Genomic DNA, 16,090 nt, shown 5'->3' with positions numbered 1-16,090 from the left:
AAAACTTCTAAAGGCCACAACAGTTTTAGATCAACCTGGTATTTGTGTTTTCCCATATTTATGTCTTTTTCAACTTTTGAACAAGTTGGATTTCAAATAAACATTACGGTGGGCCTTAGGATAGTTTCAACGGTGGGAATCACTCTCCCCACTGTTTTCTGTGGTGGGGTCCACTACAGATTTTTATCTACATCAATCTTTGACTCATGCCCTAAAATGATATCTCAAAATGGATGGACGGTGTGGATACAACACATACAACGTAATGGGGCCCACAGAACTTGGCGATGTTACTTCAGCAGCCCGACGGGACAACACGCAGCAGCTGGCGCCTGGCAGCAGCAGGTAAGGTGTAGATACGTGTCGTGCAAAGACTAGGGGAGACTCGCCTCAAGCTTCGAGTTGTACAAACGGCTCAAATGAGATCACAATTACATGGCCCCACAATGATGTATTTATTATATCCATACCGTTTATCTATTTTCGTGATCATTTTAGAATATTTGAAAAAAATAATGAATCATACCTAAAGCTTAAATGGACCACACCGAAAATAGCCGCTAAGATAATGATTTTCACCGTTAAAAATATTTATTTAAAAAAAAAAAAAAAAACGATTCGAATTGTACCCAACCCATTCCGACTCGGTTTCCCTGACCGAGTCGGAGTCGGTTCGGGTCAAGCTAACCATGCATCGGATCAGATCGAGTCCGATATCCCGGACTTGGTCTCGGATCGGATTGAGTTCGGGTCCACCCAAGCAGATTTCGAACCGAATCGGGTTGGACCCAATCCGATCCGACTCAGTCCAATGCCCAGCTCTACACCACACCATCTCTCCCTCTATATATATATATTACATGGGCTCTCTATAATAATAAACCTCTTCTCCTGATTATGTAAGTTATTTAAAGTAACTTATGCGACAGGTAACTTATTTTAGTTTCTACTCATTAAGAAGATAAGTATATTTGGTAAACAACATACTTATCAACTTCTCCTCTCTTTCGTCTCTTTCTCTCTTTAATAGCTTATGAAAAGAAAAAAAAAAAGTCGAAAAATTAACTGAAGTAATTAAGTACTTTAAAGTAAAAAAGTTACTTATAATTTATCGTAAACCAAACTTATCTCCAATAAGTTACTTAGTTAATCTTGTTGTAAGTGGAAAAAGTAACTTATGTGGTGGTATCCCAATGGGCCCTAAATGGACATCCAAGGACTTGTGTACATCAAGATCACTATATTTGAGTAAAGGCCATTTGCTAGGCTAAAAATGGACCAATTAGATTATCCTATGAATTTAATTATTGGAGTTTTAGCATGTCATCCATTCATGATAGGCCCCTCAAATGAATAGTTTTATTCATTGTTGGTTAGCTCGATAAATGGTGGATTGTCAAATACAATTTGAATTATTTTTATGAATTGAAATTGCTTGCTTTTCTTCTTTTATCATGAGAGAAGACTATTCTTCTTATAAACAATCATTATTTATTTTTATTTATTTTTTGATTTTTTTTTATCCAAAGACAAACAACACTTTCATTTATGAGTTTCTCCAAATACCGTATTTAGATTAAAATAATCTTTTCTAAAATGAAAATACTACCTTCTCTTATAATCCTAAAAACCTTAATCATAATCTCTCATCTCCCTTCTCCCAAACTCTATTACTACCCTCTCCAAAAAGCAAGGGTAAAAAGGTCTTTTATGTTGTTAATGGTCAACTATGACAATTTTAACATGTTCTGTCATAATTTATTGACATTTGTGTTGTTGTTATTTCAATTTTGATCATTTTATTATGGCTAAAAGCTTACCCATCACATTTCTCCCTTTAGAGTCTCCACAGCATAGGATCCGGCTTAATAACCGTGTATAGGGACCATGGTTCAAGTGTCTTACCCCAAGCCTATTTACAATTATCACAACTGTAATGGGGTTTACTAAATCGCTCAATCTGAATAATCCAACAGTCTGATCTAAATCAATGATCATACGTGGCCCCCCTGATAGAGTCTTACATGCTTAAGATGACCAGACGATAGTCAGAGAGTGGGGTTCGTCCTTTGAAAATGGGTCACACCTTTGCCTTTCGTACGAAGGACTTTTTCTCTTCAGTGCAGATAAAATAAAATGAATTTCTTATAGTTGGCTTTGAATAACAACTGCAGGATGCTTTTCTGGATGACAAACTTTGTTTAATACTCAAACTAAATACAGCGTATAAGCGTAAACTCAAATTACAACTAAAGTTAACTAATACTTTGATTATCATTACGGTTTACACTAGGAAATCTAAATGACAGATAAAGTTTAAGGATTACATTAAGAAATGTAAATGACAGATAATTGAAAGATAGATTTGGATCGGTTTAATTGGTATGAGACGATCTCTTCTGCGGAATACGTTTACTATTTATAGCCTTGAACTGATCATCTGGAGGCTTCTTATGTTCTGACATATACTATAACCATTTCAGCATTACTGAACCCCTGGAGCATTTTCTCTTATTAGCTTGCCACCTGTATAGATAACTACTCTAAGCTTCCTTGTTGAGTCGACCAAGTTCTGCTCGCCCATTATTGCTTTATAGATGATGTGACAGTACTTGATAAAAGTTAGTTGTATACCTACAAAATTCTCTTCATATATATTTTCCAATTTCAAATACAATATACATCTTGTGTAATATTACAATGTCTCTTTTTAATTGGATCATGTAAGACCGGATAAAAATAGGGTACAACGGTATTACCTCACAGTTGATTTTCGACGGATATGAACAGAGGGTGTTATTTAGAAAAAGGTAAAGAGAATGGTGTCCATTGTATTTGAACTAAAAGGGAAGGTACTAACCTTTATCTAATAGGGGTTTATTGGAATACATCGTGACATATTGAAAATGGTATAGACACTCATTTAAGGTCATCTTTGAATGATCTAAACCATTTACATGATTGGCTTCATCTTGTTTGGAAGATATCTACAAATAAAAAGTTTTGAATTAGAATACTTCAACCATTGGATTAATTGACTCTTTTATCTCGAATGTAAGTCTACTTGAGAGTTTTTAAGAATATTTTCCATCAAGCGAGGCCCATCATATACACGGTTGCAAAGGTGTTATTTTCCATCAAGTGAGGCCCATCATATACACGGTTGCAAAGGTGTTTGATCCAATGGCTAAACCTATGACATATGTTATTACAATAAATCTTGGCTGTATTCTAGCAGAACTCTTATCATATGGTTCATGCCTCAAAATTTATCCACCTTTAGATGCATGCGTTCCATAAACGAAGGGATGAGATCCACGGAATTTCATGCCTCCATTTTTTTATACACGTAGCATATATGTATAACGATCCCAACCGTTCATTTATCATATGGTTCATAACTGGACCATCAGCACAAAAAAGCATAGAAATGAAAAGACAATCATAACCATTGAAAATAGCATACAAAATAACTGCCTGGATTTTTGTGATTTTTGCAGTACCATATTTTGAAATGGTTAGGATTAATCTATTATGATTTTTGTTACGTGAATGGATGGTTCGGATCAGCATACACATACAACATACTTACAGAAATTTTACACTTCTACATGCATTGGATCTCTTCCTTGTAGTGGAACATATGAAAGCAGCCATTTGATACTTCTCACCTTCAGGTAGGGCCCACATTTTTCAGATTCATTGATTTAGTAAATGGCCTTTCCTGTTCTATACGGGCGGATGCATTGAACTTGTTTCAACATTATTGAAATATTACATGCTTTGGACGGTGCCAAAATCTCATGTATTCAAAATCAATGAGAGAAACATTCCAAACCTATCTGAACAGTGCACACACTCTCATCAGAGAATCTGATGTGGCATACATGGCACATGTTTACCGGATCTGGACTGTTAATCCAAGTGGCCATGAAGTGGATGGCCCATACTCACACAATCCTCAGTTGGACGCGGTCTGGTTGGTGACCCCAACATCAGCCAGCTAGCTGGTTTCAAAGCTCTGTTGGCCTCATGATGTACGTGTTCTATCCACGCCGTTCATCTATTTTACCATATCATTTTAGGTCATGAGCCTAAAAATGAGGCATATCCAAATCTCAGATGGACCACACCACAGGAAATAAATGTTGATTGAGTGTCTACCGTTAAAAACTTCCTAGGAACCAATGTGATGTTTATTTACCATCCAATCTATTGATGAGGTCACACAGACCTGAATGAAGGGAAAACGCAAATATCAGCTTGATCCAAAACTTCCGTGGCCCCCAAGAAGTTTTCAACGGTACCTGTTCAATCCCCACTACTTCCTGTAGTGTGGTCCACTTGAGCTTTGGAGCTGCCTCATTTTACACCTTGTGTCTTAAAATTATATGAAAAATTGGATGGACGGTATGGATAAAATACATACATCATGGTAGGGCCCAAAGAACTTTGACATCAGCAATCTGGCTAATGTTGGGTCACCAGCCAAACCGCGTCCTCAGTTTGATCCAAGGTGTTCCAAAGGGATTCAAATGTCAGGTACAAAAGGTTGTTAACGGTCGACATTCAACAAGAGAGAGTATCCAATACTAAATGCTACCATCTTAGTCATCAATTTCTGTACACATGGCCCACATGTTAGATCTGGATCGTCCATCTACCGCACCCAAAATTTGGATAGGCAATAACCAAAACTCGCACCAGTCAGTTGATCTTAGCCATCAATTTTTCTTTTTACACTTTTTCCTAACTACCCATTTGTAATCCTTTCCAATCAATGGCTAAAATGATGCAACTGTGTGATTTTTAGCATGCGCCCTATTTAAGGTAGGGCCCAAGAGATTGATGATCTGGATGGTCATGATGTACGGATATTAGATGATAATATCTATAGTTCCTAATGGCACATACACATGCTAAATGGTGTATTATTCTCTGTACACAACCGTTAAATCATGGTTTGATACTGATGATCCAATACCACATACTTGAGAATGGATACACAAGGTGGGCCATTCACCTCCCTATTAGATGGATTATTTCATCCTTGATAGTTGATACACCATTTAATCGGTGTATATGCTACTTTTTATGGTATCAAAGAAGGTGAGAGTGTGAAATGAAATAAAAGGCCAGACATACGCTTATATATTAGTTTTGCACTAGCTATTTACAAAATGGTGCGTTTCAACCGGATACATTACAGACCGTCCAAACCGCTGACCCATGATTAGGGCATAACTAAAAACAAACTAAGAAAATAATATCAAGCATCTGACTTTTACCTTCAAATTTGGACCACCCAATATTTACTTTTAACGCCCACCGTCCACCGTTAGTTTCTTGTTGGAGTCACAGTGGCCTTTATATGTCATTCAACCTATTCATGTGATGTGTTTCGGGGAGACCAAAGAATTCATCAAAGATCACATTCATAAGCCCATTGCGTACTTGGTAAACTTACCAGGCCCACTCTGATTTATGTTTTTTATCCGTACTGTCCATTCATTTTATCAAATCATTTTAGGGACAAGTCAAAAATTAAAACAAATCCAAAGCTCAAGTGGACCACACTAATGGAAATACTGTGAATTGAACATCTACTGTTAAAAACATTTTGCAAGTCACGGAAGTTCTACATGGAGGTGATATTTGTGTGTGTGTGTGTGTGTATATTTCAATTTCTTTATTCATATCTTTGTGACCTTATGAATAGGTTGGATAACAAATAAACATCACTGTGAGCCTCGGAAGGTTTCAACAGAGGACATTATTATTCCCACTGTTTCTTGAATTGTTTTCCACTTGAGCTTTAGATATGTTTCAATTTTGGGTTCATGCCCTGAAATGATCCCAACGGATGGATGGACAATGTGGACATGTCACATATATCTATGGTCAGCCTCACAAAGTCTACTCGACCAGTACTAGCATACCAAGTTACTTGGTAAACAATCTGCTTCCACAATATCCTATAACTCAGCTGGGCCATACAATGCGAATTTAAATGTTTTAGGTATATTTTTATGGGGTGACCCACCTAAGTGTTAAAAAAGCCTAATTTTTAAAATCAAGTAGAAATAAGGGAGGTGGACTTGATGGGCAAGGTAAATCTCACATCCATCATTTTCCCGCATTAGCGACTCTGATTTTTGCCAAGTAGGATTAAGAAAATCCACCAATATACAAAAAGGGTTATATTCATTGATAAAGTTGTGAAGATTAAACCATAGATAATCTCTTAACCATGCATGTAAGTGATTTGCCACACTAGTAAAAAAATAAATCAAACACACTAAAATTAACAAGTTTATCATGTATAGGGTGAATAAAGTTGCTTACTAAACGTTGGTTGCCAATCATAATAAAAATAAAAAGAGTTACATATGGTCTTGAAACCGTTTTATGAAATATATGACAGATCCAAAGAAGTACTAATGGTTTATTTATCACTGAGTAGTGATGAATACCATCTGGTAGCTGGCGTTGGGGTATTCAGGAAGAATAGGTTGTTCCAACTTTATACTGTCAAGAACTCCTGACTATTGCATGGGAACATATTCATCTTCAAAACATGTTTTTACCTTCTAATATTTTTCTATCGGAGCTACAGGGAGAAAGGACCAACGTATTAGTGTAGTAATATCCAGTAACATAGGGTGCATTTGGATGTCCTCAAGAAAATTATTGACGGGTGGAATTAACCTTCATAATTTAAGGACATGTTTGAAAATAAGCAAAATTTTCTTTCAATTAAGCTATTTGAGTTAAAGCTAATCGGAGATATTTTAATTGATCCAATTGACTTGCTGAACCATTTAAAGGCTAAAATCAATTTTTACTAATTAAATATCCCAACTCAACTAGTTATAAATGAGAATTTTATGCAATTAATTGTGTGCAGGCCAACCATGGTATAAATCCAATCCGTCCAACAAAGTCACATTACCATGAAAATTTGAAGCCCCAAATGTTAGGCATATCCATTCATCAAGTGGTCCATCAAATAAAGAACATTGGACTGCCACCCAAAAATCTTAAAATGCACATGGTGGACCACCTGATGATTTCATAAGAGCATCCCATTTTCATGGTGGACCACCAGATGATTTCATTTTCATAAGAGCATCCCATTTTCATGGTGGGACTACCTCTTCTTGGATGCCATACAAACACCATGGTAGCCCCACAAACAGATACTTGAACAAAATTCTGTCTGACTAGCTGTGCGTTGCCAGTTCTCAGACATTAAACTATTATACTGGAACAAAAGCATAAAACTCATAACTCACCCACTTGGGTTTGATTTCCATTGCAGCCAAATTCAGCCAAATATCATTTTGAGGTACTGCCAAACGCATACAAATTAGATAAAAATCAACTGTGGTTCAAGGGAGATGGAATTAAGAAAATCCCACAAAGGGTTGCATTTACGTAGAGAAAACCAGCTTACAAGACAGCCAAATCCAATCCCTTTACAAAATATTGAAATATTGTAGTTTGTTTTTTCTTCTATTGGGAAGTTGGGCAAACTTCCTAAGCCTTGTGAGGGCACTGATAGCATTTGGTGAAGAGACCAAATGTGTCCACTTGCTGAATGAAATTGAGCATGCTGGCCCACCCTCCAAATCCAAATCCAACCACCAAAACCCAACCCACTACAAATATATTCATTGAGTACAAGCCAGCCCATCCTCCTAGAAATGAAGGCGGCCTCTCTACCGCATTCTGCGAATCAAACACACAACAATGGGTAAAAAACAAAAATCAATTAAAATCATAACCATGACAAGAAATTCACGAGTACCGAAAATTTTATTATTATTGTCATTATCGTTGTTGTTGGCCGCATGAGTAAAAAAATCATCAACATTGATTAAAAAAAAAAAAAAACGTTGTTGTTGTTGTTGTTGTTGTAAAAGTTGTTGTTGTTATTGTTATATACGTGCACCAGATCTCAATCACATGCAATTACAGTAGAGTCGACCTTTGTGGAATGCTTTTGGGTCCTGACGACAAGTGCCAAAAATTGTTTTTATTATCATTGTTATTATGGTTGTTTTTTTTATTTTATTACTTTCCACATATGTATGTTTGCATGTGATAATTTAACTTTAACCAATAGCAATGTGAGAATTGGACCCAAGCTCAGGGCTAGGCCTGATGTTAGGCAGCTGGCAGCTAGTTGTTTAACTTTAAGCAGATCGCAACTTGCCAGAGGAAGGCTGGGATGGCGACACTAGTAGCGGCAGTGATTGTTGTTGTTGTTCGTCTTTTTCTTCTTAGAATATTATTACTCTCACTGGCGCATGTACAACATCTCGACAACATAGAATCACATCATATGGGCTACAATTTATGAAAAGAAATTGATGGACAATAAAACTTTTTTCTATAACTTAGGATGTTCACATATTTCTAACATTATGACCAAGGTGTTTCAAAATGATAACAGTAGCCATAACGGCTACCATCATCACCGTTATGATACCGACCATGATGGCCATTATGGCCCTCGTATCGGACGTTATAGCCATTTTTTAATTTTTCGAAAAACTATTAATTACAGATCCATCTTGGTCTGTTACGGCTTATTTTTCTGTACGGTCGTTTCGATCCCATAACGCATGACAGTTATGATTGTTACCATTACGTAACCATTGTTATTTAACCGATTTTAAATATCTTAATTATGACCCACCTCATGAGCTGACCACCTTGATTTTCCAAGCCAAATGATGGACAGCTTGGATCTAATGCCAATATGACACACTAGCACATGTGGCTACGTGAATTACCACTATAGGCATGTTGTTGTTGTTGATCCTATAATGCACCTTAGGTAATGTAACATTGATAATAATGATTAAGAACATTCACCTCTCTAGCTGAAGCAGGAGCAAATGTGATCATGTGCGCTAAGGCAGGGATTATGTAGACGGTGAAGCTGACCAGAAGAGATCCAACGGTCGAGTTGATGGGGCCGAAGAAAGGGAATATGATCGCGAGAAACCATATCGGAATCACTACCGGAAGCCTTGCCAGAGCTCTCTTAAAAATGCTCTTCGTTTCGTGCATTCCTATCGCCTTTTCCCACACAAAATACAGAGGGGTGCAGGCGAACCCGAACGTAATGAACTGTGCCACAATGCAAACATGTTAGTGGAAATGATTTTCTTGATTTACATAATTCATGCCTCTTTAAATACATTTTCTTTTGAATTAGTAATCAAATGGTATAAATACTACTCATATATATATATATATATATATATATAAAACCAAACATTCACGACTGATGAGACGCTTAATTAATGACTGCGGTTTCATAAAGAGTGCTTCAAAAAGTGTTAGCAGGTATGCGGAATCGGAGCTTGGTGGGCCCCACATGATGCAATTTTGGTGAAATATATTATTACCCTCATAGTTTAAGAAGATAAATGATCCATTGCTCTCGGAGCATTGTAAGTTGCTGTTGTTTCTAGTTGCATAGAGATGCATGGATGATCCAACTGTTCGATCCTGATGGTCTATTAGGTTCAGCATATATTTCATGGACTAAGGTATGAAATTTACACTGATAGCATCATTTGATCCATTTATAATTTTGCCTTTTTCAGATAAAATTGTTAGGATTTCTCTCAAACCGTTATGGACCGTCCATTTTACATGCAATTAATCTGATGGTTAGAATCATTAGATCAGTGTGATTTTTACATGGTAGCTCATGAAATATGTGCTAGATCTAATGGCCAACCCAGATTGATTGATTGGACCCCCCAAGTGTCCCATGCAACTGGAAGCACCATGATTTGTAGTGCACTAAGAGCATTGTAACATTTCTCATTAATGAAAATAATCTCATCCACCCACTTTAATCTACTACAATTTCCCATTTTGTTAATGGAAGTAGTACAAATTAATAATACACTTTGTGTTGTTTGATTCCCAAAATGGAAAATGGATGCATGCAAATCAATCATTGTTGGGTGTAAATATCAATTCTCATGATAAATGGCCCACCATTCACCCATCATAAACTTTCATATTAAACCAATAACTACACATGAATTGGGTTTTTGGAATTCTCACCTGATGAATGAGCATGAGTATGACAGCCATGTCTCTAAATCCTGACCGTGGGAGCAAAGCGAAAGCATTTGAATGGTTGAGAAGCATGTCCCCAAATGCCCAATAAACCGAAATGGCTGAAGGTAGTGTGAGGGTCAGCACATAGAGTGTTGCCACCAGGTATATCGACTTGAATTTCTGTGGCTTCCACATTGCATGCATAATCTCCCTACAAACAAAAATCACATACATGCATGTAAATCTATAGATATGAATATTTGTGTACGTGTATATATCATAGTTTTAGAACTCAGTCACTCGAGTCGAAACTCAACCCAACTCAACTTGTAGGGATTCAAGCCAAGTCACTAAGGTTTGTGAGTTTCGAACTCACAAACCCTCATAGCACTATAAGTTATAGTGCTCCTAGTTGCATTGGAACACTTACGCAACGAGATTCATTGATTGAGACCATTTATTAGGTCCAACAAACTTTTTATAGGCTACTGCTTAATGATTTGATCAACGACCTCTAATATGAACGTTCAAGATCATTTATACAAAATTAAGCCCAGTCAACAATTTAATCCACCTATTTGTTAGGAATCATTATGGATTGGATTGCTTATAATTTTAAAGAATTACTCTTACTAGGCAATCATAACCATCCCATCCATCTCTTAAAAAAAGTATGGTTATAGAAAATAAGGTCAAATCAAGGATATGGATTGGATCATCCAATCAAGTTCTTCTTCTTTCTTTCTTTCTTTTTTTTTTCTTAGTAGCTCATGAAAAGTGTTCTGAAAGTAATTGATAGATCAAATTGATGGACCGAAGGATCCAAGTAATTGGATGCAACTCAGAGCAATGGAGCATATATAAATATTGAGTCAGGTCTAATGAAACTCAGAACGAGTCATGGAGTCGACTCAACTCAGCTAGAGATTTGAGTCGAGTTGAGTTTTTCAGGTTTTCGAAATATTGAGCCCGTATCTTTTTGTTGGGACACAACCGAAGGGCTGTAAATTTCTTGTGATTAATGATATCTTGGCATGAGCCTTCTTTTTTTTCTTTTTTTTTTATATAAAAAAAAAAAGGTTTTTGGAACTATGACATGTAGACAAGTACATATGTTTGTACGTAAACGAAATATCACACATGCATGTATCTACATACGTACGTGCGCATGCACACAAAAACTAAATACCCATCTCACATTTTTCTTTTACTTGAATTTAATACTAAAAATATCTTACACTGTGACCGCATGTCCACCAAATGTGTAGAGAATATTGGTAGCTCCAGTGAAATACAGGACCATTTTGGCGGGGCCCGAATGTTTTACTCCTTCAACCTTGAAAAGATACACATAAGAAAAAAGAGGTGAGAAGAAGAAAAATCATGATTTGGGTTGATTGCGTTTGTGTATTCTTGGGAGTGCTTCAGTGGTACCGCATACCACCATAAGAAATTGAGGTACCGGCAGATGTGAGGCTCATGTGATGCCTGCATGACATCCAACCCGTCCATCCGATGTATCCGCTCATGTTACCTCAGGACCCAAAATTTTTGGTTATCCATGCATCAGATGGGCCAGGCCACAGGGGAAAAGTTGAGGGGGGATGTACACCCTTGATTAATGTGTGGACACCACTGCGTTGTTTATATGGAATCCAGGCCTTTTTTAATAGATAAGGTACATTCAAACCCTTCATCTAGCATGGATGAAGGTTCAGACTAAAATTCAGGCTAGTGTGCTACTCAGTTCGGCCCCAGTGAAAATCAAGGGCAGACACTTCCTCCCAAATTGTTCCATGTTCTGTGGTCCACTTAAGTTTTGGATCGATCTAAATTTTGATACCTGGTGGTAACATGAGGTCATGCATCTGATTCACGGTTTGGATTTGTTTCATGCATCACGTGGGCCCCACATCTGCCCAGTACCACTGTATCATTGGAGGCCACCTTAATGTTTTGTTACACGATTAAAAAATCAAAAGAAATTCAAAGGAAAGCTGACTACCTGACCATGAATGAGAGCAGCAATAGTCATGTACCATGCAGTGTAAGTAGTCATCACGAGTCCTAGAAATGACCATATTCTGTAGTTGTGGAATGAAGGGATGAAAACTGTCGTAGCACAACAAGCTCCAAAGATGTATGTCCAAGTCCTCTTGTCTAGATTGTCATTGATGTAATATATGTTGCTTCAATGCAAGAACATAAAAAAGGAATATTAGTAGCAACTATTTTCATAACAAAGCAATCTCAATCATTCATTATTGTGGGCCCCACTCATAGTGACAAATCTTGTGATATTATTGATATGGTTTGATCAAATTTCCATGAAAATATAAAAAAATCACAGCAATATTTGTCACAGTGGCCACATTGAATTTTAATCTGAGCCGGTAGATATAGGCCAATTCTCATGTTGGGTGATTAAGATTATATATTCTGCTGGTGGGGCCTACTGCAGGATGAGTTAAGTACCAGAATCTCTTGATTTAGATGATCCTAACCATCTGATTAGTGATTTGCAAATGAAATATTAAAAAAGGAATACAATTGTCCACACATAATGAAAAATATCACTAATCAAGATGACTAGGATCATTAGATGGTGAGGATGTGTTGGACCATGTACCATCTATGATGGAAGCTATCAGATAGATGGTTTGGTCACTATAAAAAAAGGACCTCTCCTTTATGATCGTTAGGCTGAGCATTCCATATTTTAAAATTTCTTGATACCTTGCACATGCAATTAGCTGAATTACTGATCCAAACAGAAGAAAAGTGCAGTTGAAAAAAAGGCCGGCATTTCTCCAGTGCTTCCCTAAGAGCCCATCAAGGACTTCAAACCACTGCATAGAATACAAAATAAGGAAATTGAGAGAGAGAGAGAGAGAGAGAGAGAGAGAGAGAGAGAGATTAAAAAATAATTGTGTAAGACAATCCGGACCATCCAAATCATTGACCCAATGAGATGGAGCATAACCTAAAAATTACATGGCGCAGATGGCAGGGAGCATGCGTTTTTCCATTCCATATTTTATTTATAGCCATCCATTTGATAAACATCAAGTTGATGGTTAAGATTACTTGATCAGTTTGATCTTCGAGATCTGCTCCATCAACAACATGCCCCACAATTTGAATGGTCTGGATAGCCGTACATGAGTGGCATGTGTGAGGAGGATGAGTTATCACCATTTTAAGAATGGTGATTAACTTAACTAATATAGATCCTTTGTTTACCACAAGCAGAAAAACCATGTTTTCTGACATCCTAATTGATTCACGCTCTCATTAAAATTGTTAGCATTGCTTTATTAAATGATGTGGTCCAATTAGATTGCTACAAGGAGAATATTCTTGCTTGTGGTAAGCATACCACCATCCAGATTCACTATACAGGAGTCAATGCTCACACTTTCTGACGTAGGCACCCACTTTCTACTTTTGGTTTTACATTCTTTTGGGTGCAGTTCTGATGCCAAAGGCAAAAAGCAGTGTGGGCATAAACAGTGGGGTGCAAATATCAACTTTATTTTTTCTCTACTAGTATATATAATAATGAAATGACCACAATTACTCTTCAAAAATGAAAATAGTAAATATTATGATGGAGATTCTACCCCAAGTATGGCTTTTAGACTCGGCAAATCGGATGGACTCAGTTCGACTCACAACTCGCCTGGGTCAAGGGTTTATCAACCAACTTGCAAAACTTGGGAGTGGCTCATGGCATCGAACCAGATCGGATAGTGCCAAGTCCAAGTTAACTCAGACAAGTCGTATTGACCTCGGAGCCAAACTCAGGAGTGACTCATGGTATTAAACCGAATCGGGTAGTGCCGAATACAAGTCAACTTAGACGAGTCATATTGAACTCATCGAATCATGACCCTAAGATCTCCCATATTTAAATAAAACCAAATGGGTTTTTCCTAAACATAATTTAGGGGATTAGAACCAGAAAATAAAAAAATAAAAATAAAAATTCAAAATGCAGTGTATGTGACAGAAAAGAAGACCAAACAATGCAATGTTACATGCCATGATTACCTGAATCACATGGTTTCTAAAGTCCACCTTTTCTCTCTCCTTTCTAGTGCGATACTCAACATAAAGTACACTAATAAGATAAGCTGTCCAGCTTCCCATCAGCCCATAAAACAGCTGAAAAAGGATCCCAGATAACATCCCCAGTTGTGAAAATGAGTATGGTAATGTGAGTAGCACTTGCGCCACCTAATGACAAAAATAAGTAGTGTTAGGAAAGAAATAATCTCACACTAATAATTTCCTAAAATAATAATTACAAGTAATGATATCATGCAACAATACGATCTAAGCCGTGCAAAAGGTGGCCACCATCTTGAAGATCACCTGCTGCTGGAATCAGACCAATCCACCCATCAGGTAAGCCACACTGTATGTTGAATCAGATCATCGTCTGTCTATCGATGATTTCAATAGTCTGATCGAATTCAACCAGTGGATCAAGCTCATTTTCACGACGGCCAATCTTCATGATGGAGCCCCTCTATTACATGGGTTGGATACAGATTAAAATGGTAAGCTTAGCATGCAATGTTTGTATGTGATCATTACTCAATAACTACATTGCTACTAAGCCAAACAACATCCACATTCTTTCTACTTAGGGCATTAGAAGTGTTACATTGTGTATTACTCTAATACCCAATGTAGAAAATATGGGTGTATCTATCAATAAATAAGATGTATGTATCATTTTGACGCGATTAATAGTGCAAAGGTACTTATATAAATAATGAAAACAACGACGACGACGACGATAATGATAATTAGTTAGATTAATTGCCTGATTAGAAGCACAGCTGAACCATGCATCGTAGACAGAACCGCCGTCCCAGAAGAACCGTGACAACCGGCTTTTGGTGGCCTTTGGATCGCCTTCAGTCTCCATTTCGACGTAGTTTCCGGCGATGATGGTCTCGACCTTCTCCGACGCCATTTTTGTTTTGAAATGTATGTATGATCATGGAGCTCTACAAGTTATATAGAAGGTGATCCACCTTCAAATCTCTCTCTTAGTGGGGGTGATGGGGGCCGCACGCATGCAACGCACGAGCGGGGTGGCCTACCAAAAGGAACAGTGGAGGGATGAGTGTTGATAACTAGGCATAAAAATAAAATGGAAAAAGATAAAAGATCTTTAGTTGAGAAAGATGGTCTAAGATGTGGAGTGAATGATTGCTTGAAGTTGGCTCGGTTGCTTCACATGATTAGACCACACGTGTAACAACTGGCTTTAGGGGGGTCACCCCACTTTAAGGGGGAGGTAGTGATTTAATACTCTGGCAGGGTATGATGATTGATACTCTGGACTCAGAAATTGCACATGTGGAACACACTTTGCAATTTAAACAGGCTAGACTGTGGAATCCACTGGCCTAAATCACAGACCCAAAATCAGATTGGTTGAATAATTCTAACCTCTGATTTGTGGACAGTTATTTGTGGAAATAAGACCGTTGGATATTTTTAATTTTTAACCGTCCAACAAGTGTCCAGTAATCCCATGGTCAGATAATCAAAGAAACTTAATAGTTGGTTCATGATACGTCTAATAGTTTACTTTGAATTTCTGATTTTTAATGTGTGTAATTTTTTAAGTGCTTGCGTATCATCTATCATGCTCTGCCAGAGTATCAAAGTTTTTCTCCTCCTTTAGTGGTTACACTACAGTGTACGTACGTTACAGCTCACTAGATGGTGGCAACTCATCCAACGGGCCAGCGGTGGGCACCGATATCTAGTGTCAAAACGTGGATGTGGAATGAGAAAAGATGGCAGTGAACGAATGATCTAAACCGTCTGATTTCATTTATTGAATTTGGAACACTCGATCGTCTTCTTTTAACCATCTGATTAGTGCATACCATTTCAATGGGTTTGATTTATTGGAAAAACTTGTGCATAACAGGGCCGACAATTTTGATGGTTCGGATTGGCTTGCGTGAAT

At 37.4% G+C, this 16,090-nt stretch overlaps 1 protein-coding gene across 1 annotated transcript; it reads right to left on the bottom strand.

Annotated features, from left to right (window-relative positions):
- Positions 1 to 7,280: 7,280 nt before the first annotated feature.
- On the bottom strand, positions 7,281 to 15,251 carry LOC131237526 (auxin transporter-like protein 3). The gene is made up of 8 exons (XM_058235349.1): positions 14,927 to 15,251; positions 14,146 to 14,331; positions 12,829 to 12,941; positions 12,098 to 12,281; positions 11,331 to 11,428; positions 10,096 to 10,303; positions 8,884 to 9,141; positions 7,281 to 7,731 (listed from the first exon to the last, which is right to left on the bottom strand). The coding sequence occupies exons 1-8, from the start codon at positions 15,077 to 15,079 to the stop codon at positions 7,540 to 7,542; spliced, it is 1,392 nt and encodes a 463-aa protein (XP_058091332.1). The 5' UTR covers positions 15,080 to 15,251; the 3' UTR covers positions 7,281 to 7,539.
- Positions 15,252 to 16,090: the final 839 nt, after the last annotated feature.

The sequence above is a fragment of the Magnolia sinica genome, chromosome 2 (genome assembly GCF_029962835.1).
Source record: "Magnolia sinica isolate HGM2019 chromosome 2, MsV1, whole genome shotgun sequence".
NCBI lineage: Eukaryota > Viridiplantae > Streptophyta > Magnoliopsida > Magnoliales > Magnoliaceae > Magnolia > Magnolia sinica.
Note: the sequence above shows the minus strand (reverse complement) of the source record. Positions and strands in the feature narration are given on the sequence as shown.